The sequence below is a fragment of the Falco rusticolus genome, chromosome 5 (assembly GCF_015220075.1).
Source record: "Falco rusticolus isolate bFalRus1 chromosome 5, bFalRus1.pri, whole genome shotgun sequence".
Taxonomy (NCBI): domain Eukaryota; kingdom Metazoa; phylum Chordata; class Aves; order Falconiformes; family Falconidae; genus Falco; species Falco rusticolus.
The window spans coordinates 53,445,204-53,473,045 of record NC_051191.1 but is presented as its reverse complement, the minus strand read 5'-3'; the positions used below and the strand labels follow the sequence as shown (position 1 = coordinate 53,473,045).

Below are 27,842 nucleotides of genomic sequence, written 5' to 3'. Positions count from 1 at the left end.
TGCAGCTGTCAGGTTATAGATATATGAAATGCTGCCTTGTCTGGTTTTTTTCTAAATTATTACAGTATTTGAGAGGGTAGCAGACAGTCTTTTTTTTATTTTTTATATAAGATTAGATTTAATACTCCATTCAAGACACAGATGACAGAGAATTCTAGATGGGATTTTTCACAGCTGTCAGAGCCAGCTGTAAGGGAAGAAAACGCGTCGATATTGCATCCATGAAATGTGTCTCTCTCCATGTTCATTTGTCCACATATACCTTCATGTATATCTTTTCAGCATCCAGATTTACTTTGTTGGTGCCGTTGTGGTTGAAAAGGTAATTCCTTGATACCTTTGGAAGCCTAACTTGCTTTGATTCGTAAATGATTTGTCAAGTGCTGCAGAATTCCAGTAATAAACACCTAAAAAGATCAGGTTGTTTATTGTTTCTGAGCTACCCTATATGGTAGCTATTTGTACTGAGCAAAAATATTTCTCAGGGCAGTTACTTCAGATTTACTTTGTGGTTTTCATTTAATTTATTTTCAATTGATGTAACATGGCTTTTTTTTTTCTTCTTCTAGAGCCCAAGCCTGTTCAAATTGTAGTTCCTTATGTGTTTTATAGCAATGCTGTGGTATTATTTGTTCACATGCCCAATATTGGAGTATTTGATGGCGTATACGTTACAAGTAAAGGAGGACCTAATGTGACATTCATTTTAAAAAGTGATGGTAAAATAACAATTGAAAACCTTACTGCAGGAACAGAATATGATTTCTGCATTTCCACAAAAAGTGGGAAAATGTTGAGCTCCTTTTACCATGTATCTGGTATAAAAACATGTGAGTATTTTAAGTTTATTCCTATAAAATTGCACCATAATAAATCGTTATTTGTAGACTCTGTTAACTTTATTTTTATTACAGTGCTGTAGAAGAGATAGGCTATTTAAAAATCACATTGATATATATTTGTGTAAGCAGTTAATAATTATACAAACACTAGCTGTTTTTTAAACAAAATATAATGATTCTCTTGTAATTTCTAAACTCTCTAAATTGTATTTTTTATATCAAACCTATAAATTGTCTAGCAAATATTACAGGAGTTTAGGCTGTATTAAATTTTTGTCCTTATGGGAAACAAGACACATTTTGACCGTTTATTTTAGCCAAGAAGATAAGTATCAATGGAGTTACTTCTGTGTCTTGAAATCAGTAAGTTTATTCCCCCAGTAATAAGTAATTAAGTATATAATAAATGCCTTGAGCTTCCCATTTTTCAAGGCAATACATTCAATAACAAAGACATTTTTAAAGTATTAGTGAAAGGGGTTTCCTTCTAGCAAGGCCTTAAAAAAGGAATTTTAATAAGAACTTAAAAGCAGTTTGAAAATACCTGCTGAAATTCTATGGTTTGACTTTCTTTATAATTATACTTCCAGGAGTTTTTATTTTCCTGTTCTACCACTTTCCTTTGAAATTATTTTCTACTCTCTTTCTTTCAGAGGAAAAATTAAGATAGGATAAAAAGGACAAAAGCAGAAAGGAGAATGAGTGCAAGACAATTTCTTCCCCAAATAGTGAATATCTTGACAGCTGATTTTTCTTAAAATCATTTTGATAAAAACTTAGGTTTTGATTGATCTTATGAAAGCATTTCCTAAATTTAGTGTGAAACTGTCTTAGAACACCTAGTTTTGGTCTGTCTCTTCTGGGACCCCAAAAACTTGGAAGAAAAAAAATACTGCCCCCTCACATGTATACAGGTGTTTTTAAAAGAAGTGTAAATTTTGGTACATTCCAGCCAGAAATATCTGTGGTGGGGATGAAAGAGATGCAGAGAAGAGTGGAAGCTCCCCTGTAATGTGATCTGAATGGTATCATACAGGGCTATACTAATCAGGGATGAAATATATTTGTCTTGCCTGGTCTACCCAGTTTTTCCAAGCTGACAGTTTAGGTACATTATGAGTGCTATGGTGGTGGCAGTGGAGGGATTAACTTCTTTCTGGAGGACTTTCCCACCTAGGAGTGTCAGCTCTATCTTCAGGAGGAAATGCCTGTTCAGCCCCATGTAATTTAAAGATAAACAAGCAAGCAACTTTTTAAAAATATTAGTAGTGTTATTTCTTTGTTCTTTCTACATTTTTCTATTTTGAAATGTCTGTGTGTTTGTATGACTGCGATCAGATTTTGTCCTCTGTTTGTTTGAATCTGTTACTGATTGTCTTCATTTTTATGTCTCTATAGGAGATATAAAAAGTCTTGGATTGAACAAAGTCTTGGATTGAACAGTAATGTGTTTTATGTTCTTCTATAGGTCTGGCTGCTCCAGTCAATGTACGAGAAGGTAATGTTACAGACACTTCCATACAGATTGCTTGGGACCGTGCTGATGGAGATTTTCAGCAATACGAAGTTACATGTGCCAATTGTGCAAGTGCTTTCAGGGTATGTTTTTTAAAAGACTACTTGTATATAGGCAATGCAGTTATTTTTCAAAGTCTTCAATTAAGTAATCAGAGGTTAAATTAAAGGCTGTGTTTCGCATTAAAATAGGTGGAGGTATGATTTACATAATATAAGCAAAATTTGCAAGCAATTCTGTGAAAGCTGTATGTGGTTTTCTAGGTCCAGAAGGTCAAGCAAGAAAAAGCAACATTTTCCAACCTTACTCCTGGTAAGCTGTACAACTTTACAATTCGAACAGAAAAGGAAGGTTTCAGAGACAGTATTTTTGTGACAAAGGAAATACAGACAGGTGAGATCACAATGTTTTCAAATTTAGCATTTGTTTTGCTGCATCTGTATGTTTTGCTTTCTGCTTGAATTTTATTTTTGTCCCTAATAAGCAAAAGTAATTCAATCATCTTTATTGTTTTCTCCTTATTTGCTTTCATTGTTATTTTCCTTATTCTTTAACTGCTTGTGTACTTTAAGAATTTGAATAGGGTCACAGTGTACAAAGGACTACCAATGTTAACTTCATAATGAATCAAGCAGGTATACAGTCTAGTAACTCATACTTGCACACTGTCTGGCTACCAACATTACAGACAACAAAATCTCTTTTCTTACGACTTCTCTTTAATGTTTAGTTTCTCACTTCAGTGCTGAGTTTGAACACACTTAAGTGTTCAGAAGTAAATTAGTTTTATGATATTCTCTCATTGACCTCCCCTTACATCTGGACTAAATTTGGGCTTCTACATTTACATTTACTTTGGGTTAGGACATTTGATTCTCAGCAGCATAGTTGTATTCGATTCCAGTTCTTTTCCTTGCTATTAGTGGCTTCCTTCCATTGTACATGTCAAATTGTTACTTTTTTTCCTTTCTAAGTTAAGATCCCTTTAAGTCATATTTTTCTGCTGCTTTTTCTCACTCGAGCATGTATGTTCATTCTGAAGGGTTCTTTCATTTTTGGAATGATGTTTCTCCTCTCTGTCCGTATCAGACTTTCTCTTGTAACACTATCATATTGCTTCTTTTTGATAGCACTGTGAATAAGTCTATCCAGATATCATTAGGAAGTAAGTATTCTGGCCAGTAACCTTCACATACTTTCTTGAGATAATAATTTCAGAGTTATATCAGTTCAGTCTTGCTGCTTCTTTCAATAAGCGTCATGTTCTTATTCCAATGAATCTACATTAAGAGATGAGTCTCTGAGCTGTTCTCTTTCTCCAGTAACGTACAGTGCCATAGATACTGAGATATCCTGCTCCAATGGAAAATGGCACCTTCATCTTGGGCGTAGGGATTCATGGTGTGGGAAGAAAAGAGTTCTAGTTGTTAACTCTAGATAAAACCTGGATAGACTAGCAGTGTCACTATTCTTGGCTAGCAGACTAACTCAGCAGTTGTTCTGATGCTGTCTTCACTCTAGAGATACATCCACTATTGCATTGCTTTTTTTGTTGTAAAGTTATAGCTAATAATAAACTACATAGTATCTTATCATTTAGAGGCAGAACAAGGAAAGATCTTGCTAGTATAGGAAAACTATGCCTCAAAAACATTTTTGGATTCTTTCAAGGATTCATCAAATACGTGGTAAAGGAGATATGATTGATAGCAGCCTGTCTTTTAAATTGACCTAACGTCAGGGAATAGCAGATAAACATAGTTTTCACAGTGGAGAGAAGCTGTCAGAAGACTTCTAGGACTTTTTCTGTTCAACACGTTCATAAATGATCTAGAAGAGTGAGCACACACAACAATGACAGAGTTTGCTGATGTAAGGTTACTTAGAATGAGAACTAGCAAACAGTAACTGTGGAGAAGACCGAGTATGCCTCAGTGGCTGGATGTTAAAATGTCAGATACAGTTCAGCATAAATAAGCATAAAGTGATACACAAGGCAAAAATAACCCAAACTTCACACATACATGGTGAGCTCTGAGCTGCTTGTTCTCTCTCTGGAGCAATATCTTGAGAATATTATGGATAGTTCCGTGAAAAAAAAAATAAAAATCGATTGCTCATCAGCAGAGTAAAAAGCAGCTGGGATGTTAGGAGAGATTATAGGACAAAACAGAAAACATCGCTGTATTGTCTATAGGAATCCAGGTACTCTTGGCTCTTGAATACAGCATGCAGTTCTGGTGCTGTTAGGCTGTATGATAACAGTTCACCTGCACACCCACAAAGGTGCCCAGAGAGGCAATGGCAAGAATGGTAGCCTGCATAATACCCTGTGAGGCTACTCCAAGGCCCATCACAGGAGCAATTCAAAGGTCCATCTCCACAAGCCCAGAGGAACACAGTGGCAAGCAGGAACCCTAACTACGGACTCCTGAGGAATGGACAGCCTGTCCAGGTCCTTCCCAGGGCTCTCAGCCTCAGCCCCTGTGTCCAAGTATAGAGCCCATCCAGACAGATCATCAGGAGGAGCTCTCTGGATCACGTTTTGTGCTAAGGGGGATTACTGCCTAGGCGTGTAGGACATGTTATGGGATGCCATGGAAAAGCAGTTTGGGATTGCACAGGGCTTATTATGGGATGCTTGAGGGAGGAATCAAAGGCAGGAAAAGGGAGGGGTGATTTGGGGAAAAACAAGTCTGGGAAAATAGAGGGCTAAGGGGATAAAAATGACTCACCACATGTAAATGTCTGACTGTGCCCTGCACCTGATCAGCACAATCTGTCTGTCTTATTACATCCTTTTCTAACTCCTTCCTATTCTGTGTGCGCAAGTGTGTACAGGAGCATGAGTGCTGCAGTTGGGGTTGTGCCACAAGTCAGAGGGCCCTTGTGTCTGTGGTACAGCATCTATAGTGAGTGTGGGTGTGTGAGTGAGTGTGTGACTGCTAGTGAGATCCAGCTGGATGAGTTGGTCGGTAGGTCAAGTGGCCTAGGAGCAAGGGGGTGGTTGGGCCAGCTCTGGGTGTGAGAGCATCTGTGTATCCCTAAGGGTGAGAGCACAGGGTGGGTCACCTGTTGGGACCTGGAAAGTCCTGGTGAGCTCTGTGTGTATGCCAGCAACTGAGGAGACTGGGATCCAAGGGCATCTACTGGTCAGCCTGAGTGTCTGAGCCCAACTGCTGGGGAGATCCACATTGTATGTATGTATATAAGTATTCTCACTAGTGGACCTCCAGTGCCAGCTGGAGAGGCGAGCAGGATGAGGCCATTGGTGCTGTCTGTGTTTGTGTGAGTGCTCTGAGTGTCTGTCTGTGATCTGTGTGGCCAGCCACATGTATGTGTATACATGTGGTGTATATATGTGTTCTCTGTGTGTGTGCCTGCTGGGAATACAGCTTCAGCCTTGCTACAGGTTGGGCCTGGCAACATGACCTCTCAGGCTGTTGGATCTGGCATTTTATATTTTCCTCTAACAGGTCCCTAATATGAAAAAAGTAAAGCATAGTTGATGCAATCAAAAAGGTTCATAGGAGGGCATCAAGTGTGATCAAAGATATGTAGTGTTTTAAATTTAAGGAACCACCGAGCTAAAACTGAGACAAGAGCAATGATGTAATGTAAAATCACTTGTGAAAGGATAAGTCTTGGAGAGGTAGTTATGGAGTGAGTAAGAAATGATAGTTCACTGACATTTCTGTTACAAGAACTAAGGACTTGAAAGTAGAAGAGAGCAAGTAGAAAACAAGCAAAAGGTAATGGATGTTTGTCAGATTTATAGGTAAATTGCAGGACTTATGGCTACATGATATTTTGTGTGATGATTGTGGTTGTAGGTTCAAGTGGAGACTGAAGACATTCATAAAAGAGAAATCTGCCGAGGTTTACTAAATTCTCAGAAATCACCTTTGGTTCAGGAAATCCTTGGGCTGCAAACTGCAGTCTAGCAGGTTACCAAAGGGGATTATCACTCTATGCAAATCTTGCTTTTCTGTGGATACATGCTCTTGGCCACTGTTGAATACAAGGTACTGTGCTAGTGGGGACTTTGATCTCAGCCCAGTATGTTATCTCTTAAAGTGACATTTCTTGAGGAATCGTCCATTTTTAAGGAACTCCATATCAGTGAGGTCAGAACTGCATGAAGTAGCATTACAGAGCAGCCAGCAGTTTGGCTCTGGATCTTGTGGATAATGGAAGTCCCTATACATGGTACCACAATGGTATTAGTCTGTGTGTCCTTGAGACAAGCAAGGACCTGACATAACTTTTGCGGAGTTTTCGTTGCATTCAGATGAATCCTGTGGTAAAGTAATGTATTTTAAATGTATTTTTAAAGTAATGCATTTTTTTTATTGTCACACAGTACCAAGCGCAGTTAAGTATCTGAACTATAGCAGAGACTCTGAATCAATAGCTGTTACCTGGCCACCAGCCCAAAATATGTTTGATGGATATGTTCTTTCAATAAACAGTAAGGTCTTCAGTGAGGACAAAATGTTACCTTCTGGTGTAAGGTATGAGGATTGCATTTGAAAAATAACTGACATGAACTCAAAATGGATGTTTCACTGTATATTTCAAATAACTAGCCTGCAGCATTACCTATATGTGATATGTATTTGATGTTTTAGTTGATATACATTACTATACCCATGTGAAAAAAGATGATTTTAAGAATTGCATTTTTTAACAAATTACAAATCTCATATAATGTGTTTGTGCAAAGGATTTAAGATAAAATAATGCACTGGAGTCTGGATGTTTAATGTTTTAAGACTTTCTAGTACTTGAACTTGCTGTGAGCTATAGCGTGATGCATCTTATTTAAGATTTTATCAAACTAAAATAGTTTTTGACCGACAGCATATACACATGTATACACACATCATGCGTAAATAACATCCATAATACTATAAGGAATCAACATCCGAAGATACATGCATTTTTTAAATCTTAAAGAACACAATATCTTTTTTTTAAATCTTTGTAGAATGTCCAGATTTGAGAGTCTTCTGCCAGGCACCGATTTCTTAATCAGTATTGTGACAACCAATGGATTAAAAAGAAGTCACCCCACCATCCTCAAGATTAGCACCTGTAGGTTTATGGTTTATTAATAATTTTTCACGATTTCAGATAATTAGGGTCGTTACATTTTAAAGTGTTGTCTAAGAAAAGCTATTCCTTATTACATCAATGCGTTTTAAAAATGACTAGATTTTCAATCTAAGCATCCTTGAAAGTTGTAAAGTAAATAAAAGCTTTTACAACACAAACAAGTTTTCTCTGTAGTCAATGGGATTATGCCAATAACTGAATTACCATTAATGTTAAGTTGATAAACCTTTTCCGTAAAAACTTACAAACATTTATTTTATTTCTGATTCTATTGCTAATATGTAGTAATTTACTTTATTATATGTTCTTCTTAAGTACAAAATGAAATCTGAATGAATTACAGCAGTGTCTTCTGTAGATGTTCATTTCCTTCAAATTAATATAGACTATTTTGATATTAAATTTTGCATCTACTCCTGTCTTCTCCTCAGATCCTGATCCACCATCAGATTTACAGGTGTTTGAAGGAGAAAATATGGTCTATTTTTCTTGGAAACCACCAAGAGGAGGATTTGATATGTTTCAGGTGAGATAAGAATGGGAAGAAACCAATGCAGCACATTCTTTTTTTTTTTTTTTTTTGTAACTTTTCAATGAAATTATCATCTTGTATGTACTGTAAGCCCAACAATAAATATTTATCTTTATAACCCACATAAATATGAGAGGGAAATAGTGCTAGGGGAGAATATCAGCTAAACACATACTTCATATTACATAACACTTTTTGTGTAAATTACAATATTTTATATAAAATTGTGCTTTTAAGAGCTTTCAAAAACTGATTTTTCAGCTAGCATGCAATAAAAAAAAAGATTACAGGTTAAGGATTGAGTGCAACTGCAATGTAATCTTGTTTTCTTAGTTTTCCAAATTTTTAATACAAACTAATTAATTGCAAGGTAAAAAAATAATTATGTATAGAAGGATCTAAATGTTTTTATTAGAAAGTTACAGAATTAAACTTTTTCTTTAAACATAGCAATTTACAAAGCAAAACTGCAAATATTTGATACCTCCCATACCCTCCCAACCTTGGGCACTAAATACTTCAGGCATTTCCTAAGTGATAGATTGAAACTGGACATAAATAAGAAAGACAGGGACTATTTTTCCTGAATTTGTTTAATCCTTTATAATTCACGATTTTGTTATGCCCTCGTCAAAAGAGTACATCAGTATTCTTTAGGTTCTTGTGGCAGTAGAAATAGCTAGTACTTCCCTATTGCCCTATTTTCCCAATTCTCCTCCCCATCCCACTGTGGGGGGAGCGAGCAAGCAGCTGCATGGTACTTGGCTGCCAGCTGAGGTTAAACTATGACACCTCTTCACCATACCCATACCTTTCATGATTTTTATAAACTTTAATTTCTCAATTGTCTTTTGCGCAGTATTATGTGGAAGCTGTTCTACATCTCTTATTATTTTTTTCTTTAATTTTTCTAATCCTTTGATATCCTTCTTGAGTTAGGGTGTTCACCTAGGATGTGGGTGCATGATGGAGTTGTCCAATGGTCAGTAGTGTTGTCTGTTTTGCTTCCTATTCCCTTCCTAGGCAATATCATGCTGTCTACATTTCTGACTACTGTCAGACTTTTTTAAAAACCTCTTCTGTGGACATTTCAATTTCAGACAACTCAATTTGACTCAAAATTCGTAGTTCATTAATAATGATTCTGTTGTGGGAACATCCTTGACCACTGAAACAAATAATTCAGTTACTATTTCTCATATGGGCTTGTCTATACTGAATGCTCCCTTTGGTCAGCTAGTGGCCTCCCCAGCACATAGATAAGCTTATTCTGTGTTTAAATTATCATTTTCATTTGTTGTTATACTATTGTCAATTTGCTCTTCAGTCTCTTTTGGTCTGCTGATGTATGTTTCTGCTCTGCTCTGCTTCCCTGTGCTTCTTAAGTTCACTTGCATGTATTAGACAAGTTTATCATTATTATTTTTCTTATTTTGACATGACCTCCAGTTTTTAAATCAATCTTTTCTTAAAGTAATCTGCTTTACTTTTCAAATGGTTTTGCTATTTTCACATTCCTTCCAGGAACTTCTTGATTGGTGTATTATGTATTAAAGTTGCATGTCAATGTTTTTCATACCATGACACTTTTGACTGCTTCTCATAATTTCCATTAATTTGTTTGCTCATTTTTATTTCTCCTTTTCTAATGAAATGCCACTGTGCTGGACTTTTTATTTCTATTCATACAAGGAATCTAAGTACTAATATTTCATGGTTGGTATTACAGAGCGGCTCTTCCGCATTTGTAGTTTGAACCATACCCTTTGCAACACTTAGCGCAAAATCTAGTTATTTCTGTTCTTTCAGTTTTCTGATCAGAAGCAATCCACTACGACATCTAAATACTTCATCTGCTTATGATGTTTCACTACAATATTCAACCACTCTCTCTTTTGTAGCCTGTCTTTTGCAGCGTGTCTTGTATTATCTTTTGCATTTTGCAGTCACTGCGTGTCTGCAAATACAGTCATGCAGTCAATAAAACTTCTTGATAGTAAACTGTTCTCTAAACATGTCATTTGAATCAATAAAGATTTCAAGGTATAGCCTTGTATAGTTAACTTACTTGACTAGGATATTCTTCAGTATGTAGCACTACTATGAAACAAAGTACTTTGCTTTAATGGTCTTACACAGTTTATACCCCAATATTACAACATCCAATTCTTTTCCTCCCCCTTCCCTGTGACTTTGATTATATCCTTACCTAAAACTTGAAATCTGAGTATTCTTAGTATAGGTTCCTGACATTTCTTCTTTCTTCCTTATGTAAAGCTGCATTTATCTGAGTGAATAAGAACAGGCAGTTAACCTACCACAGCACTATTTGCTGATGTAGCCTGGAGTATTTTTTACAAATTTTACAATTAAATTGAGTGAGATCATTCATGTTTTGAACCGGTTTAGATATAATTTTGTGTGTGTCAGGTTATTTTTACCATCCTGTGGAAAGTACTTGTCATCTGTAATATTGATCTTTATGGCACGGTATTATTGTTCAGCATCTCATAGAGCAAGCAGCCACATTAGACAGTGCTTTGTCTGAATAAATGAGCTTGTCTTTAAATCTTTAATGAGAAAGGCTTCAGTAGACTGGTTGCTTAGTAAAGTGCACCTGCATAAAAGGGATCATTTTACTAATCATTTAAAATTAATTATCCCAGCTCACCAACTTTCTATGCAATATATTGTAGTTTGTAGAGCGAGGAGTGCACAAAAGGTACTTTCCTAACTTGTTTATACTAGATGTAAATTAATATATAGCTTTGCTTCTAGTTATTTGCAGTGTAGTAATTCTAATAAGGTGATGACAGTCTTCCAAGATTTAAGTGTGTATGGACAGGTATTGTGTGGGTAAAATACACAAAAGGGAATTGGATCATTCCTCCCCAAATGAATAGTAGCTGAACCAAAGTGCTTTAAGGTCATTGCCATGTGTAGACTATTCCTGTTCTGCTGGAGGAAATCACTGGTGGCAGGACCTGGGACACACTGGTGTAGGCAGTTGCAAATCTTTGATCTCTGAGTACTAATTGCCACATCTGAGAAACTCATGTGTGTGTGCTGGGGATGCTTGTCTAGAGCCCTCCTCTTCAGGGCAGACACGGTGTGCATCTTGCCTTTCACTAGTGCAGATAGGAAACAGTCTGCAGTAACAGATTTCTATGTCCACAGAAAAGACTACGATGGGAATCTTTTTCTCACCTTAGAGTAGTAGTCTGGGAGGTCAGAAGGAGTCCTCACAACCTCTGGGAGTTAAATGCCCAAATTTCAGTTACTTGGTATCTCCAGCAGTTTTATTCTCTGCAATGGCTCTAAACAAATGAGTTTTTAAGGTATACCAGTGAGCAGTTATGAGTGGATGATTCCTTGGGACTCTTTTCGGGATCTCAGCTCTGAATGGTGCATACATGTTTTTTTGGTTGGTGGTAGGTTTTGTTTGATTTTGTATGTTCAGGTTGTTTTGTTTTGGGTTTTTTTTTTGTTTGTTTTGGTTTGTTGTTTGGGGTTTTTTTGTTTGTTTTTTTTTGTTTGTTTGTTTTGCCAGAAAGGTACAGAGATTTTGGAATTGTCTCCATTTTAGAATAAAAAAATATTTTATCTCATCCTGTTGATTAATCCTTAGGCTGCTCTTCTACCCCTTGGCTATTATTTTTTCTATCTTGTAGTTAATTGTACAGCTCATCAGTACAGCTGTTAGATTGAGCAGTCAGAGTTACACTTTAATATCCTCCTTCTGCTTCCACTGCTTTCACCATGGGGCAATTAAGGAATCTTACATTAAGTAGTGAGTCAACCTTGTGGAACATAATATAAAGCTTAAGCCATATTCTTGATTCTTTTTTTGTCATTAAAATGTGGAAAATATTGTCAGTATTTTTGTGTAAAACAGGTAGTTGGAATCTCTGAACATTATTTTATGAAGTGAAATAGTCTGATATCAGAAAATGTGTTTCTTCCATAGCTTTCATATTGTCTGATGAATAATAAAAAACAGCTTACCAGAACTGTTCATGACACCAGAGCTATAGTGAGAAATCTGGCCCCTGGGACAGAATACTTTTTTCAGTTAAGGACAGTTAAAGGCTTGGATTCTTCTGTGGCTGTGGAGAAAACAGTTATCACAAGTAAGGAAATACCTTATAACTTGTCTTTTTTTTTCTTTTTGAAAAACAGTAAATGTTCAGAGACACGTAAATCATTGTATGGAAGTGAATCAAAAGGGTCACACAGTTCAAAATGAAACTTTAACTCTGGGGGGCAATTTCTGCTTAAACAGGAGCCTTGTATGTAACTTGCTGGGTTGAAGTTGAGGAGTGTAGACATCGTTGCAGAAATTTGAAAAGAGGTGGACCCTCAAAATTCTTCATGCTCTAGCGGAAGATGATCTTGCCAGGATAGCCTCCTATACTTTAAGAATTACCTTGCTATGTTGTTTACAATTGTTTCTGCATCTCCTAAAGCCCATGATCCAAAATTGGAGGATTGCTCCTGTACAAGGCCACAGAATACTTAATAAGAATTGTACTTCAGATAGCTTAACAAGGTCCAGAAGATTAACTGTGTCTTGCATTCATTTTCTGTCTCTGAGCAAACATGTTTTTTTCAATGCTGCTGTCATACAGCATAAAAAGAGGATAATTTCTTTGTGGCAGAGCTTTGAAGCAACAGGTTTATAGACCCCAGATCTGGTCCTGCAGATTCTTGTTAATGAAAATTGCAGTGGAATAGTCATCATCACGGTCCTGAAGGTGCTTTTTACCGTCAAGCAAATGTTCTTGAGTATGGTGGCTGAGTCCAGTATATGGCTAGGTTACGGAGAGTTTATCCCATCATTTTAATCACAAACCTTTAGTTTTTTTCATGCTGAATAAGCCAGCCCTTAATGGAATTATGCTAATAACTATTTTCCAGAAAGCTTCAAGCAAGATAAATCAATAATCTGGAAGATTCATTTTTTAGAAGGAATGGAAACATTTTTCTTTTCTAACTGTGGCTGTGCTACAGAAATTAATGGAGGTCTTATTTGTAAATGATTATCTGTAATTTAGGAATCTTAATATAACTAAAAGGAATATTTAAAAAGGAAAAAAGGAACAATCACTGAGGCTATGAAATTTACTGTATCTCTAAGTGAACGAATGAACAGTTTTCTAAAATTATATGGCCTATGATGTATTATAGAAAACTTTTAACTGAATAAACTCTCCACTATTTACAAAGTGTTCCGTTCTCATTCTGTCTCAGCAGTGAGCAATGTTACTATTACAGAAGATCTCATAAGTCTGGAATTTTCTTTCATAAATTACATAGTGCACACAGGAGACACATCCCCAGATTTTACCCTCTGCAGCATAATGACAGTGTTAGCTATTTATCCATACAAACATACTTCTAAAATTTGTATGAGTATTTTATGATGCTGTAAACCCTCAAATCATTTAAGTAAAAACCACCTATTTTTAAAAGGTGGTACTTTTCTTGCATTTTAGGGGCTATGTATTAATTTTTTCTTTATTAATCTGAATAATTTTTACTGTAGAACCAGCTGGGATATGTGGTCTGACATTAAAAATGGTTAATACTTCCTCTGCAACTTTAATGTGGAATCCAACCAAGACTAATTTTACTTCTTATAAAGCATCTTTATCAAACAACACCTTTATAAACAAGTTCAAGATTCCAGCAGAACTGACTGACTTCAGTGTTACAGACCTGACTGCTGGAGGCATTTATAATTTCACACTGCAAAGACTAAGAGGAAATATAGAAGGACCTTCTGCTTTCATTGAAATTGTAACAGGTCTGTATGGTTTCTTGCTTTCTCTCCTTGCCAGTGAATGGTAGCTGTCAGTAACAATGCACATGTGGCTTGGTACATATCACTTGTAATAACATTGGAATTTCAAGAGATTTTGCATATAATAGTTTGCTGTGGTTATAGACATACGTTACTCACACCCTATTCAACCTGCATCTAGTGATATGCTGCTGGAAACATAATTTCATTAGTTGTGCTGCATTTCTTTTGACCATTTTTAGTATTTTCATTATTTTTCAGGTCTTGCCTTGTAAAGAGTTACACATTAGATGAGTTTTGCCTTACGTGATTTCAGTTAAAAGGTTTACAAATATTTGTAGAGTTAAGATTATAGATTGTAAACTACTCCATTCAAGGACTGTTTCTTATTAGATTTCTGTTTAAAACAGTGGAGTAAAATCTCAATCTTGAAATGCGTGTCTGCACTTTACTGTAATGTATTAATGTAAAATACAGATGAAATTTAAAGAGCAGAAATATGCACCAGAATTACCTCCACTGATGTTTTTTACTGCTTTCTTATAATACATTTTATAGGGATTTTTGTGGCAATGACATGGTGGTATGAGAGAGACTTGCAAACTGCTGGAAGTTGTCATTGATTGACTACTTTGACCAAATGTCATGACATTTGTATGTCTGCTTTTGGGATCAGTGCTTGACAAAATGTTGGTGCCTTAGGGGGACTGAAGCAAGAGGTCAAAGAAAGCCTTTAAAATAAAGTGATGTAGGGGTGAAAATTCTTACACTTGTCTTAAGGTAATACCTTGAGGATAAATTTAATAAGAAAAAATCTTGTATGTCTTTTAAAGTTTAAACTAGGACTGCAATGCTAGAATACTTCAATTGCAACTTACATTTTTTTTCTAATGTAGGGAAAATTTAAGTCAATTTGGTTGACTTATTTGCACTTCCATTTACCTAAACATAATGAGATAACATTGCGATGCTGAGCCTGCTGATCTATAAATCCAGATTTTGGGGACTTAAGAAATCATGATACACGTTCTATTTTGCACTTCATATTCACTGATGTATCTACTCCACCTCAACTAGTTTTCAGTCCACTCACTCAGAGCATGTTTTGCAGATATTAAGTAGTGGTTTTGTAGTTGAAATTGTGAAATTTACAGTGAATTGTTTTGACTATGCTTTACACAAATATAGTGGCTATGTACTTCATTCAAATAGGCTGACTACTGCTGGTAAGATGTGTGTGTGCGTGTGCATGAAGCAGAGGGGAGGACTGTAGCAGAGCAGGTGCAATGAGGCTCAAGTGAACCACGCTCACATTCCCTGATATCTGCAGAAGGGTAGAGCTGAGGCTTTTTTTCAGTGTTAGTGGGAAGGGTAATTCTCAGTCATGGGATAATAGTAGGAAGAGCATTAGCTTCATGGGGCTAAATTTTACTTTCCATGAGGACATTTTTATGCTCTCTTCTACTGCTGAGTCAGAAGTAATTCAGCTGAGGTAAAGAAATGACTTAAATATTGTGATAACTGTACACTCAGAGATTAATCATGAGTATGTATAAAAAGACCTCTATAAGCATAAAATCCAGCTTTAAAGGAAGTTGAGATCCATGCAAATAATTGTACAGATGACAGCAGTAGAACTGTTTTCTAAAAATATACTAAAAGGAAGAAATCATGATCTCAGTTACACTTGCACACCTCTACATATATTATTAATTTTTTTTTGTTCTGTTAGTATTAAAATAAAACAACAAGTTAAAAATCACACATATAAGCCAAATACAGTCTGAATATAAAATCTAAAGGTAATTTTTGGTTATATTAATATTTCAGATTATTTTATGACAGAACTGGAGTAATCTGTTTGAAATGATTCTGCAACTTTGGGTAGAGTGTAAAGAGTTCATGAAAGATATATAAGGAGATTTACAGTAAAGGACAGGAGTGGTGCTCTTTCAGGATGGAAGTGATACAATATTCGGACTGCACAGTATGATATTAGTGTATAAACAGTACTAGAAGATTTAGTCTGAATTCTGAAGAACCGTGTTAGTAAGGCAGATAGAGGACAGAGTGCAAGGGTAGTGGCGAATCTGGAATGTGACAAATAGCATCGCTGACTGGGCTTGCTCTGGGAGATAAGCATAGGGACAGCTGTTAGCTGCACATACTTTCCAAAGTAGAAAGCAGACAGATGCACATGGCTATATATTGCACAGGTGGATAAATTATACAATATTATAGGTAGATAACATTTTAATGACCTACTGAAGAAATTAAAATCTGGTTCATTATTAAGCTTAGAGTGGATGATACAGATTTAAAAGTGCATTTAAAGGCAGAAGAAAGTGAGATGGTATGACAGGAGCAGGTAGAAGCTTGGCTTTAATAAACAGAGTAAAACATCCAGATTTTGGGGACTTACTAGACTTCATGGGATTACTGGGATTCCAAACACATGAAAAGTATAAAAGGGTTAACAACTTTGAGGCTAGCAATAGAACAGACACCAGCTATATCATGAATTTCAACTGTCACAGTAGTTATGACAGTAGTAGTGCTAACTTTAAGGTTGAGGACAGCAGAAACACCAGGACTGTGCAGAGATTCTTTGTTAACTGAACACTGGGCAGAGATACTTGAGCTTGCTCTCTGCAAATGGGGATGTCTGCACAGTTTAGTTGGGAGATTATCAGCCAAGTCTCAGAGGTAGTATAGCAACTGTAGTGTAATATGCTGTTGTATCCAGGCTAATTAGCCATTATCCTTCATGTAGCAAGTAAACTGTTCTTGGATGCTTTTATATTCAGTTGAAACTAATATATTTGTAAAGGAAGTAATTTAAGTTAATATCTTTTATTCCACAATTCTCTTTCAGAACCTGCAAAGCCAGAAGGACTTAAATTCTTCAAAGTTTCTTCATATTCTTTTTCACTGTATTGGAGACTACCGTATGGACATGTAGAGAGATTTCACGTGGATCTTATTCCTGATTGTGGTTCTGTTGTTATCCTAGATCTTGGAGTTAGGGAGTATCAAGTATGTGCTTTTATTACAGGACTTGTATGGCCAGCTTTTCCTTACGTACTGTGCTGATGAGGAATTCAAGCTTGCCTCCTTAGCTACTTAATGCAAATTTGAATATGCAAGTGTTAATGAAAAATTGGTGAGAGCAAATTTCAGCAATCCAGAGCTTGTTACCTAACAACAGGTAGTGAACTTGCTTTTTTTTTTTTTTTTTTTAAGTCTGCTAGAAGGGTACAGCTAGTCATCCAAGGGTTCATGAATAGTTTAACAAAGGAAGGGCAGAGCTATTGAGTAATACAGACTCATTAATTGTGTACTTGCCAGGAAGATCTGTGCTTAAATCATTAATGCAGGCAACATTTCACTGCTAAGCCATCAAAAAAGAAACAGGACCACTTTTTGATTCTGCTGTCTGGAAAATATAATATTAACAGAAATAATGTTTTTTCTGGTTTTGCTTTTGTTTTTTATTGAAACAGCAAAGATACAGGTATTTTATATAAATGCTTGCTAAAACGTTGTTAATTATGTTTATTTCAAAAGATGGGCTAACTTAAGGATCAAAAACTTCTGTTTTTCAGGCTGCTTTTGTATTTATTCTTTCAAAAAGGAATTTTGTAATGTTTCATATTTACTTTGATGACTATGATGATACAGAAAAACCTCTATAGATACACTGATAGACGATTCTTTGATAAAATGAATAGTTAATTTTGTTGTTCTTTAATATTGAATGTTACACAAATCTTATGGAGGGTAGTTAAATAAGATGGCAAAATACGGTACTGTAGCTAACAGATATAAACTACTTTTTTTACTGTGGTAAATACTGTTGTATTTCTAAAAGCTTATTAACAGATCACTTTTAGTAATGCAATGCTTAAACTTTTGGGTTTGGGTTTGTTTTGTTTTATTTTTTCATTTTCATGATTCTTGGTCAAAGACTTAAATAAATCTATGTCCTATTTCAGGCTGATTTTTCTAATACTGTCCCTGGAACAACATACAATGTTACAGTTTCTGCAGTTTCTTCTTCAGTCTACAGTTCACCTGCGAGTAGAACAGTGACAACAAATGTGACAAGTGAGTTAATAATGACTGATGAAATTTTGTTGATTTTTTTTAACTATGCTTTTTTGTATTTATTATGTGTGCAATAGTATCTGAGAAATGGTAATCAGTTTTGAACAGCAATTAGAAGTTTTCATCTTTAACTATAAAAATAAACACTGAATCTGAGGTGTTCCATGAGAGCATGAGAGTTTCTCTATCAGGTATTTTTTAAGAAGTAGCCCTGGATGTGAGTTATAGTTGTGTTCATTCGTTAGCTTGGCTATTTAAAAAAAAAAAAACAACACCAAAAATACACCATAAAGGAGAATAATTTATAAACTTTTGAAAAATTTGCTGTTGTGTCATGTAGTAATATCCATACCCCAATTTATTTATAGTGCTAGACTTGGGAGGCATTTCAAAAAAATGTAGCCATATCAGATGTGTGTTTTTAAAGAGAGTGCAGTTTGGTTTTGAATGGTTTTGGGGAAAGGAACTGAAATGAAGCATGCTGGAATATCTCAAACCTTACATTGGCATTAAACTCTGTTTTATTCATGATCTTGAACATGACATTTTTTACATTTTTATTAAATAATGTCTCTGGTGTTCCAAAATTAATTTAATTGGTTTTGTAACAGGAGTCTAGCCAGATCTGAAGTTCTTTATTCAACAGTACATTATTTTTTGGTAGTTTTACTGGTTTATGCTGGTAGATGATTTAATTTCTCTATAGAAACTGTGAAGGTGTCTCCATTATCTGGAAATTTAATTAAAAACTGGTGTGTGTGTGTGTGTATACATATATATATATATACACCAATTTATTTTATTTTTTTTTTAGATCCTGGGCCCCCTATGTTCCTTGCAGGTGAAAGAGTAGGCTCAGCTGGGATTTTGCTGTCATGGAATACGCCGCTGCATCCGAATGGGAGAATTCTGTCCTATATTGTTAAATATAAAGAGGTCTGCCCATGGGTGCAAACAACTTATACACAGGTCACAACAAACCCAGATAGCTTGGAAGTTCTTCTTACCAGTCTTAATCCTGGAACAACTTATGAAATTAAGGTAAAAGCTTTATGAATGCCTTTTAGTATTCTGAATTCTGGTTTATTGTAAATTGTGTGAGTTTATGATAGGCCCATGTAGTGTTTTCTGAAGGACCTTGCTAATCAATGTTGCCATATAACAAAATATATTACCCAGGTATTTGTTTACAGTAGTGTTTTTTAAATCTACTTTAAAAAAATTCCAGCCAAAATGGTACTAAAAATTTCTTCTATTGATATTCTTATTTACATATGGCATTATGTGGCAAAAACCAATAAGAAAAAGATAGAATTTTCAAAAATGTCTATATTCTTCTTCATATTCATTGAGATTTAATCTTTCAAATCACTTGTCCACTTTGGATATTACTCATAGATTTCTAAATCATCTCAGCTAGATCCAGAAAAGCATTTAGGTATGTACTTCTTTCTTTGATTTGAAACTTACTAGTTTAAGGGTTTTTTTTGCCTGAATATCTGTTTAGATGTATCCTGTAAACACCTTAGCCTGGTTTCCCTAAGCCTGGGATTTTTACCTGGTATTATCTCCTGAAATAAAAAAAGTCATACTTTTCTATTCCCTTTCCATATATTTTATCACCTAGATACTCACAGTTAATATATACTGACAAAATCAGTACATGTATTTTCATGACTTCTGCATGTGGAATTTGTTTACATTGAGATTAGGCACTCCTGATCCATCTCTGAACTCTTCAACAATAAATGACTTCAAGTGGACAGAAACGAACTGCTGTCCTCTTGGCAGTATTTGCCAAGCAGTTCTACACCTGACATACTCTTTCATAAAAACCTTGGACAGGTGCTTCTTTTCAATATCAAGAATGAAATGAAATTATGTGTTTGATTTGCTTCATTCTGTACCATCTAAGTTCATATGGTGCAAAGCTATAAAAAACATACTGAAGCTGACCAGTCTAGGAATAGGGTTGTGCAGTGATTTTTTTAAAGGTGGTATGCTTGTGTGTAAAAATGTAATTCTTGCCATTGTGGAAAAGTTGCTCCCTGTGAATCTAGTTGTGATGACCATGCTGATAAAAGCCAGTGCATCCACAGCTGGAGAAATGTTTACCCTTTGATCTCCTGCCTCCAGTCATCTGTTAAAAAAAAAAAAAAACCCAACAAAAAAACAAACACCCCCCCCCCCCCAAAATGTTCATTTACTATTTGAGAAAAGTACTGTCACTTAGACTCTAAGAGATTAATCTCCTCAGATTAATGTATTAAGAGAATTCAGTTTGCAATTCTGAGTACCTCAGTAGCACTTTTGTGGGGTTCGCTATTAAAGGTTCTGCAAATTCCATTCTTTGCTCCATATATGAATCTTCTCTGGGAAAACTGTGAGACATTTTAAATCACTTATTTAGCAGTGATTTGCCCTTTGTTGATACATACGAGAGCCAATCCTTCCTGTTGCTGGTGCCTGGAACACTGATCTTAGAGCAGAATTTGACTCAGGAAAGTGACTTGTGACCCAGCAACCTCTGTCTAGCAGGGACCACGTGGTTTTTCTCATGAGTGAGTAACAATCTGTTGGCAAGCTAAAGGTTGTTACATTTCCTACTACTCTGGTGGGCGCCCTGCCCACCTGACCCATGAGCAACCCCATGGACTCAATACTGACTCAGATGGAAACACTCCTACCTCACAGATGTGGACAAAAAGAAACATTTCATGTTTTCCTTCTTTTGAGAAATTTCTTGTGGTTCTTTGGTTAATTGTGGGAGTCTGTTGTGTCATTTAAAAGCAGCTCTTGATTTTTGCACAGGTGAAAATTTTTTGGTTTAGTCCTTGGTCCTAGCTTGGTCCTGTTGTGAAATTCTTTCTGGTAAATACTGTGACAGGAAAGTACAACAAAGCTTATAAGCTTTGCATATATGTTTCCAGTCTGTTTGTAACAGCCCAGTCTTAATTTCTTTACATCTAATGACAAAAACATTTCCAAAGAAATAGCAGTTACAAGTGATAATTTAATAAATGTTGGAAAGTTACGGATAATTTTAAACATCTGATCATTGATAATTTTGTAAAAATATGCCCTCAGGATTTTGTTGTAAACTTAAATAATTAGTGGCAACATACTTCAAAGCACAAAAATTAATACTCCTTCCAAATACAAACTGCATTTCCTTGAATTTTGGATAGTACTTTGTTAACTGCATAGTAAACTCGTCCTTTATAAAGTTTCCAAGCTTTTTTCTAGAATGGTTCTTTGTGGCAGTGATCCCTAGGAGCTAATAGTATATTGCATAAGCATTGATTTGGATTTCTCTTCAAAGCTAATTGGTGTGTAGCTGGAACCTTTACCTTGCAAATTTTTGCATACTTATGTCATGGTAACTTCAAGTTCTCTTGGAATTAAGCATATGAAATAGGAGTTTCAATGTCTGTCTTAATGCTAGTTTTTCTTTCTGGACCTTTTCTACAATACCTACTTTGAGACGAGATAACAAAAAACCAGTGTACAGGTGAGCACGTATCTTTAAATTTATATAATGTAATTTTAATACTGTCAGAATTTTCTGGCTGCCTTTCAACCCCTGAAGATCTCCAGGTAATTTCCTCAGTTATTTCAACTACTGTGGAATTCATTGGTGCTTAAGGACGTTTCAAGTCATTCTCTCTGTGACACAGAAGTAGGTAGCTGGAGCTGGCTGGAGTCATGAGGTGTGCATGCATGGGGAGGGTGTTTGTATGGCTTAGGAAGGAGCTGGCCAGCGATACAGTTTCTCCTTCGCCAAGCACAGCAGTGAGAAGTGGTTATGTGGTTATAAATCCTTTTATATCCTAGATTAAGTCTTCCATGTTACCTTGCTGTAGTTTGTCTGCTGTGGCTTAGTGCTTAGTTTAAATAGCTTTACAGTCATCTGCAAGATGCAGTTTAGTCCTGAGAAGTGGTTAGAACGGTTTTCCTTTCTGACCTGCTGGTCCTTCCACTGTCTTTGCCCTTTGTTATCCCCAGTGTGCTGTCTGTCACTTCTAATATGATCCATGTCATAGTTTTGCACATCTGCCCCTTCTCAGCCCACATTCCCCACAGTCTGCACTGTCAGCTGCCTCAGCACCTGCCATACCTTTTGTACTTGACACTAGCAAGAGGGAATGACTGCCAACTTTAACCCTGATGGAGAGCTTTCCACTTTGCTTCTTTCACATACCTCTCACCATCACTGTTGGAATTTTGCTCGTGCCTTACCTTTTGTTGTCTCTGCCACTTCTCAAAATAAGGAGTCAGACCTCATTCCTCTTTCTTTGTAAGTGTTGCATGCCAAGGCCCATCACTGAGTTGAATTGTCAATAAGTCAATAATTGCCGAGCAAATAGCATTGTCGTATTTATCTCCATAAATTCTACCAAAGTCTCCATGTACTGCCCTTCCACAGGAAGACTCTGCTGTGATCATGATCACTGAGGCACATCCCCTGTAAAGTGCATCCACATTTCCCTGACCTGTTGTCTTTATGCCAAAAGACATACTTTCCTTAGGTTTCTGCTGTGAGGGAGGTTGACCTGGTGTTGCTATCCTTCAGGACTTCAAGAAAAAAAAAACAACCTCTTTTCCTTTTAACTCTTTTAAGTTATCATATGAGTAAAATAGGAATGGGAAGCTGGTTTAGGTGAATTGTGGCAAGGAAAAGGGGTGTTACTGATGCTATTATTGCTGTTGACTTTAGCATAAAGTAGGGACTCATCAGTTTTGAAGTGTGGCTATTCACACATGGCTTTCTCAATTTCTTACACCGTTTCATAGTTTTCCATTTTATTTTTTCACATTCAAATGTTAAATATAAATTAAACAATAGAGCTGTAAAAGGCATGTTTACTTGTATAGTTCTAGTTCAAAAGCTGGAAGGTGAATCTCTATGTATCCTTAAGATTTTCATAGTCCATGAAACTATATATGCTATAGATTCTCTAAAGTGGCTTTTTTTTTTTTCCTGTAGGTTGCTGCTGAGAACAGTGCTGGTGTTGGAGTGTTTAGCAATCCTTTTCTTTTTCAGACAGCAGAAAGTGGTAATTTTAATGAAGTTGCTAATTATTTTTATTAAAGCTGCTCTAATTTATTCAAATAAAGTATCCATGGTACATGTTGCACTTGAACAAATTGTGATGCATTTAGAACAAAATCCTAATTCTTTTCTTACTCTCTCACTTACTGGAAAAGGCACATTTTGTCCTATTTGCTAGTAAGAACATTCAGGGAGTGCACATATGGAGGTTTCTTATATGCAAAGTCTCTTTCTGTTGGGGTTTTCCTATGCCACTTCCTAGGTAGGCTGTTTCCACAAAGCGAGGTCACAGCAGAGCTGTCTATTGTTGCTTGTAGCAGTACAAGGAGACAGACTTTGTTGTGGGATCAGCTCTGGCATTGCCTACTTACGTCAAGCCGTATCTTGTTTAGTGCTGGAGTCAAGTGCCTTCTCTAAGAAGCCCAGCACAAAATGTATTTGACTAAGTTTTTACTTCTTAATTCTGAAGGAAAAAAAATACATGGCTGAAAGGCAAATTTTACTTGATGGTTTTGAAGAATAAAAAAATATAATTATAGTCTGAATTTGCATAATCTTTATTAATTTAGTGTTTATAGTCTTGCTTACGCTTCAGGAGCAGTTGTACCTGGGCTGAAGAGCTGGCACCAGGCCAGTTATGCTGTAGTGGATCAATCTCAGTGGAATATAGAATTTGTGCTGCTGTGGCAGTGACCCATCCCCTGTGTTTAGGAGTCCTGGTTGATTTCTGTAGCTGGGCAAACTGCAGAATGCCATTTCTCAGTTAATGGTAGGAAATCATCACTCTGCATGATATTACTGAAATAATGCAATGATTTATGAAATTATGAGAAGGGGTAGTAAACTTGCCCTGTGGAGCTATGAAAAATCATTACCCACTATTCTTTGTATGTTATTGCTGGTAAAAACCATATTTCCATGAGCTTTATTTACTCATGTTTGACAGAGGATAACACTAGCATTCCTCTGTATGACAACATTAGCTTTTTACTTTCTGATGCACTTCTGCTTACATTTTTATTAAAGCTAAAATCCCTTACTATAAATGTAGTTGGAAGGTTTCTTCAAATTCTGGGTGAGCATTATGTGTCACCGTTACTACATTTATATTTTGACATTCTCAACATTTTTTTAACTTGTTTTGATAGTTAAAGAAAGCCCAACATCTTGATCAACACGAAGAGGTGCAGTTTAAAGTACGAAGATTAGCCAGAAAATATAATTATTTAAATATAAAGGCTGTGGTCTGGTAGGAGGGAGAAGGTGGTGAAAGGTCTGCAAAAGATTCAGCAGGACCTAAGCAAGAACTAAATAAGAGGTTTGGAGGAGCTGTCTCATTTCACTTGTGGAAGATCTGCAGTTGTGGACGGTTCTGTATTTTTAAGGCAGCATAGCCCTTTTCTCCCAAGGGCTGAGACTAGCTACTGAAGGAACTGCTGCTGACTGTGCTGTGCAGACAGGGAATTCACAGTAAAGTTCAGATAGCATGTAAAATCTTGTTTAGATGCTTCATCCTGTTCCTTTGTGCCCTATTAATACAGATGCTCTGACAAAAGGCCCCAGAAACTGTCACTGATACAATGAACACCATTTTTGCAATAATAGTGGATACTCTAATTAAACTGAGCTGTTTAAAGCTACCAAAAAAATCTATATCCAGCTTAAAAGATGACACAGGTAAAGTTAAATAAACCACCCAGTGCTGTCATATGCTCTTCAACAACCAAAAATGGGCCAAAAATTGCCACTTCTGACACAGTAGGTGAGTTGCCCCTAGGAAGAATATTTTTAAGTTGACCAAATCAATTACTGTATTATTATGCGACTGAAATAATTTTATTTCTCACTTAAAATAGATTGGAGAAGACCTGGTTGCACATCAGCTACCTTACATGTGTTTGTGAATGGTTCTTATTTATTTACTTCAGGGACTGGAAGCTAGAAATGGTATTGAAAAAAAAAGGGATTTTTTTTATTTCCCAGTGCTGAGAAGAAAATTATATCTCACTGCATTTGTTTGTTTTGTTTTCAAGCTCCAGGTAAAGTAGTGAATCTCACAGTTGAAGCCTTAAATTATTCAGCTGTAAATCTGATCTGGTTTCTCCCTCGGCAACCAAATGGAAAAATAACTAGTTTCAAGATTAGTGTGAAACATGCAAGAAGTGGAATTGTAGTGAAAGATGTCTTGGTTAAAGTAGAGGAACTTCTGTCTGGAAGGTTACCAGAATGTAATGTAAGTGCTATAACCTTTTAAATTGGAAATAGACTGAAGGAACAGAATATAGTTTACATTTGAATTTTGAGACATAAAAAATTTGGAGGCTTGCTTTTCAGAAGAATCCCAAATACTTTACAAACTTAATCCCAAGGGAGGATATAATGGTTGAAGAAAAACCTTTCTGTTCAAAATATTTTGAATTTAATGTTTTCCCTTGAAAAGCTGAATCAAAGTACAAACGTTAAGAAAGGTTCAATTTGGCATCCTTTTAACAGAAAATAATGAAATGGATAATTTTGAATTTTTTTCAGCTTTCAATTTTTAAATTTTTATTTTATACAACATACAATTAGAAAAAGCAAGAATTGGTGGGGCCTTTTTGGTCAGTGCAGACATAAAGTTAATACCTTATTTTCATATGTATTATGACAGTCCTTTTTATATTTCAAATGTATGCTTTATTCTGTGTATCTCATTTCAACATTTTAAAAATACTTTTCCTATCAAAATAAAAAGACCCATGATTAGCAGAGCATTTTAAAAAAGTGTTTGTAGTGTGAGTTGGTTTTAATACAAACTTTCATTGAAATTTTGAATCTGCCTGTTCATTGGATCAAAACCTGTAACCAATGCATACCTTTCAGAATTTCTTGAAGAAAATTCTCTTTTCCAGTATTTATCCTCCTTTTGCTCTTTATTCTGAGCAGTGTTGTGATTACTCAGATGTCAAGTTGCCTAATTTTTTTCTCTTATTTTATTTTTTATTTTCTCTCTGGGATGGTAGGCTTGGTATTTTAAAGAAAAGTGCAGTTTTAAGTGACAAATATTATCAGAACTTTGATTTCAGATTATTTGGAAGATCATCTTACGCGTTGTGAAGGTTCCGAACAGCCTGATTTAATGCAGCAGCACTGAGAGACTGCCACCTACTGAATCATAAACGTTGGTTACTGTAATGCCTAGCAGTTTTTCAGAGGTGTCTCCTGACAGTATGGACTAGGAAACCCCTCTCTGGTCTTATCCGTGATATATGTATGCTACATATATATATACACATACATATATATAACATGCATGTGATGTAGAAGGACCTCACCAGGGGACTTTTTTTTAAGAAAGACTGAACACTGAAAATGGAATCCTGGAATAATTAAATTAATCTTAGAGAGTTCCTTCTGTTCGGCCAGGTTTGAGATCTTTTGGGATAAGGGAGGAAACTGTACTGCTGTCATTAACAGGACGTACTAGCAACGTCATCTAAAATTTGGAGAACCAGTTTTAGGGTGATTTTATTTCAGAGATAGTCTGCCCTTTTTCACCAATGTATATTAACAATTAGAGGTTACAGATGCAGCTTATCATGTTTCATATTTTGTCTTTATAGGATAACAGTGAATCATTTTTGTGGAGTACTACCACTCCTTCAACTACTTTTGGCAAATCCACAATTCCTTCACGGACAACAGTTACACCAAGTACAGAAGCACTGAGTCAGATGAGCTCTGTTTGGAATGAGCCAATTAGTTTTGTTGTAACTAACCTCAGGCCATATACTACCTATCTTTTCGAAGTCTCTGCAGTTACCACTGAAGCAGGCTACATTGACAGTGCAATTGTCCGGACACCAGAATCAGGTACATACTGCTTTCAGATGGAAATAAAATTCTCAGATTTACAAGAAAAATTCAAAATATCAGTTTGAAGTTGGGTTGTGAGATACTTCAGTCCAAATCTGTTTTTATCTGTATCAGGTTCTTGTATTTACATGACTACTTAATTTTACCTGATGGAATCAACATAAAGTGTATATAACTATTAATGTATCTAATAATTTACTGTGAGTGGGAGTTCAGTTATCATTAAACATTATGTTCAGGAGAGATCAAATTTTTTTAAAAACTGAGCATAATTTAAGAACTGCAATTAATGGCACAGTGGAAGGAGAATTATTACAGATGAAAGGAAAAGGTGTTAAGCATTGTATTCAAAAAGTATGTGTATTGTGTACATAGCAATCCACTTAAAGCTTCTTCGTTTTTGTGGGAAAATAAGCAATATAAAGAAAACTCGTGTCTCATGATTCCTCAGTCTGGATTTATTGCAGGAAGTTATTCAGTGCTCAAGAAATCCTTAAGCACTAGGAATGCTGATTTTGGATTACCTGCAACACACTAAGGAGTTAGAATTGGAAACAAAGGTTGTCCAGGAGCAAGAGTTTTATAATGGCTTAGGTAGTGGAGCAACGTTATTAATAGAGCCATATGGAAAAGGTTTTCTAGAGGAAAGTTATTCTGATTGTTTGCAAGTACACCATTCTTTTGCCTGACGCAGTTTGATATTACTGGGTTCCCCTTTCATATATCCACAATTCATAGCACTGTTCAGATGAGAAGAAATTTCATTCCTTCCTAGCACTGATCACTTGAATTGCTTTGATAGAATAAAAATACCCTTAGTTTGCTGTTCTGGCTAAGGTTAATGAAGTTTTGGATAGTTTCTGTTCTAATGATCTCAGAGTTGATTTCCAGCTTATTTTTCACCCTTTTAACATCCTAGGGTAGATGTGCTGATAATAAGAAAACCCTGGAAGTTGATGAAAAGCTTATGCAATGGGGTGTAGATCTGCCAAATACATGGAAAGATAGCAGCTGTT

At 35.9% G+C, this 27,842-nt stretch overlaps 1 protein-coding gene across 1 annotated transcript in view; it reads left to right on the top strand.

The window, feature by feature from the left end:
* Window positions 1–27,842, top strand: part of PTPRQ (protein tyrosine phosphatase receptor type Q) — a 141,864-nt gene that overhangs the window by 14,797 nt on the left and 99,225 nt on the right. The window contains exons 10-23 of the mRNA XM_037390645.1: window positions 570–830; window positions 2,311–2,441; window positions 2,622–2,751; window positions 6,722–6,872; window positions 7,349–7,455; window positions 7,908–8,002; window positions 11,976–12,138; window positions 13,554–13,814; window positions 16,687–16,847; window positions 17,807–17,918; window positions 18,733–18,959; window positions 22,906–22,975; window positions 25,005–25,204; window positions 26,574–26,823. Of these exons, the coding sequence (XP_037246542.1) occupies window positions 570–830; window positions 2,311–2,441; window positions 2,622–2,751; window positions 6,722–6,872; window positions 7,349–7,455; window positions 7,908–8,002; window positions 11,976–12,138; window positions 13,554–13,814; window positions 16,687–16,847; window positions 17,807–17,918; window positions 18,733–18,959; window positions 22,906–22,975; window positions 25,005–25,204; window positions 26,574–26,823 (2,319 nt within the window). The remainder of the gene's footprint in view (window positions 1–569; window positions 831–2,310; window positions 2,442–2,621; window positions 2,752–6,721; window positions 6,873–7,348; window positions 7,456–7,907; window positions 8,003–11,975; window positions 12,139–13,553; window positions 13,815–16,686; window positions 16,848–17,806; window positions 17,919–18,732; window positions 18,960–22,905; window positions 22,976–25,004; window positions 25,205–26,573; window positions 26,824–27,842) is intronic.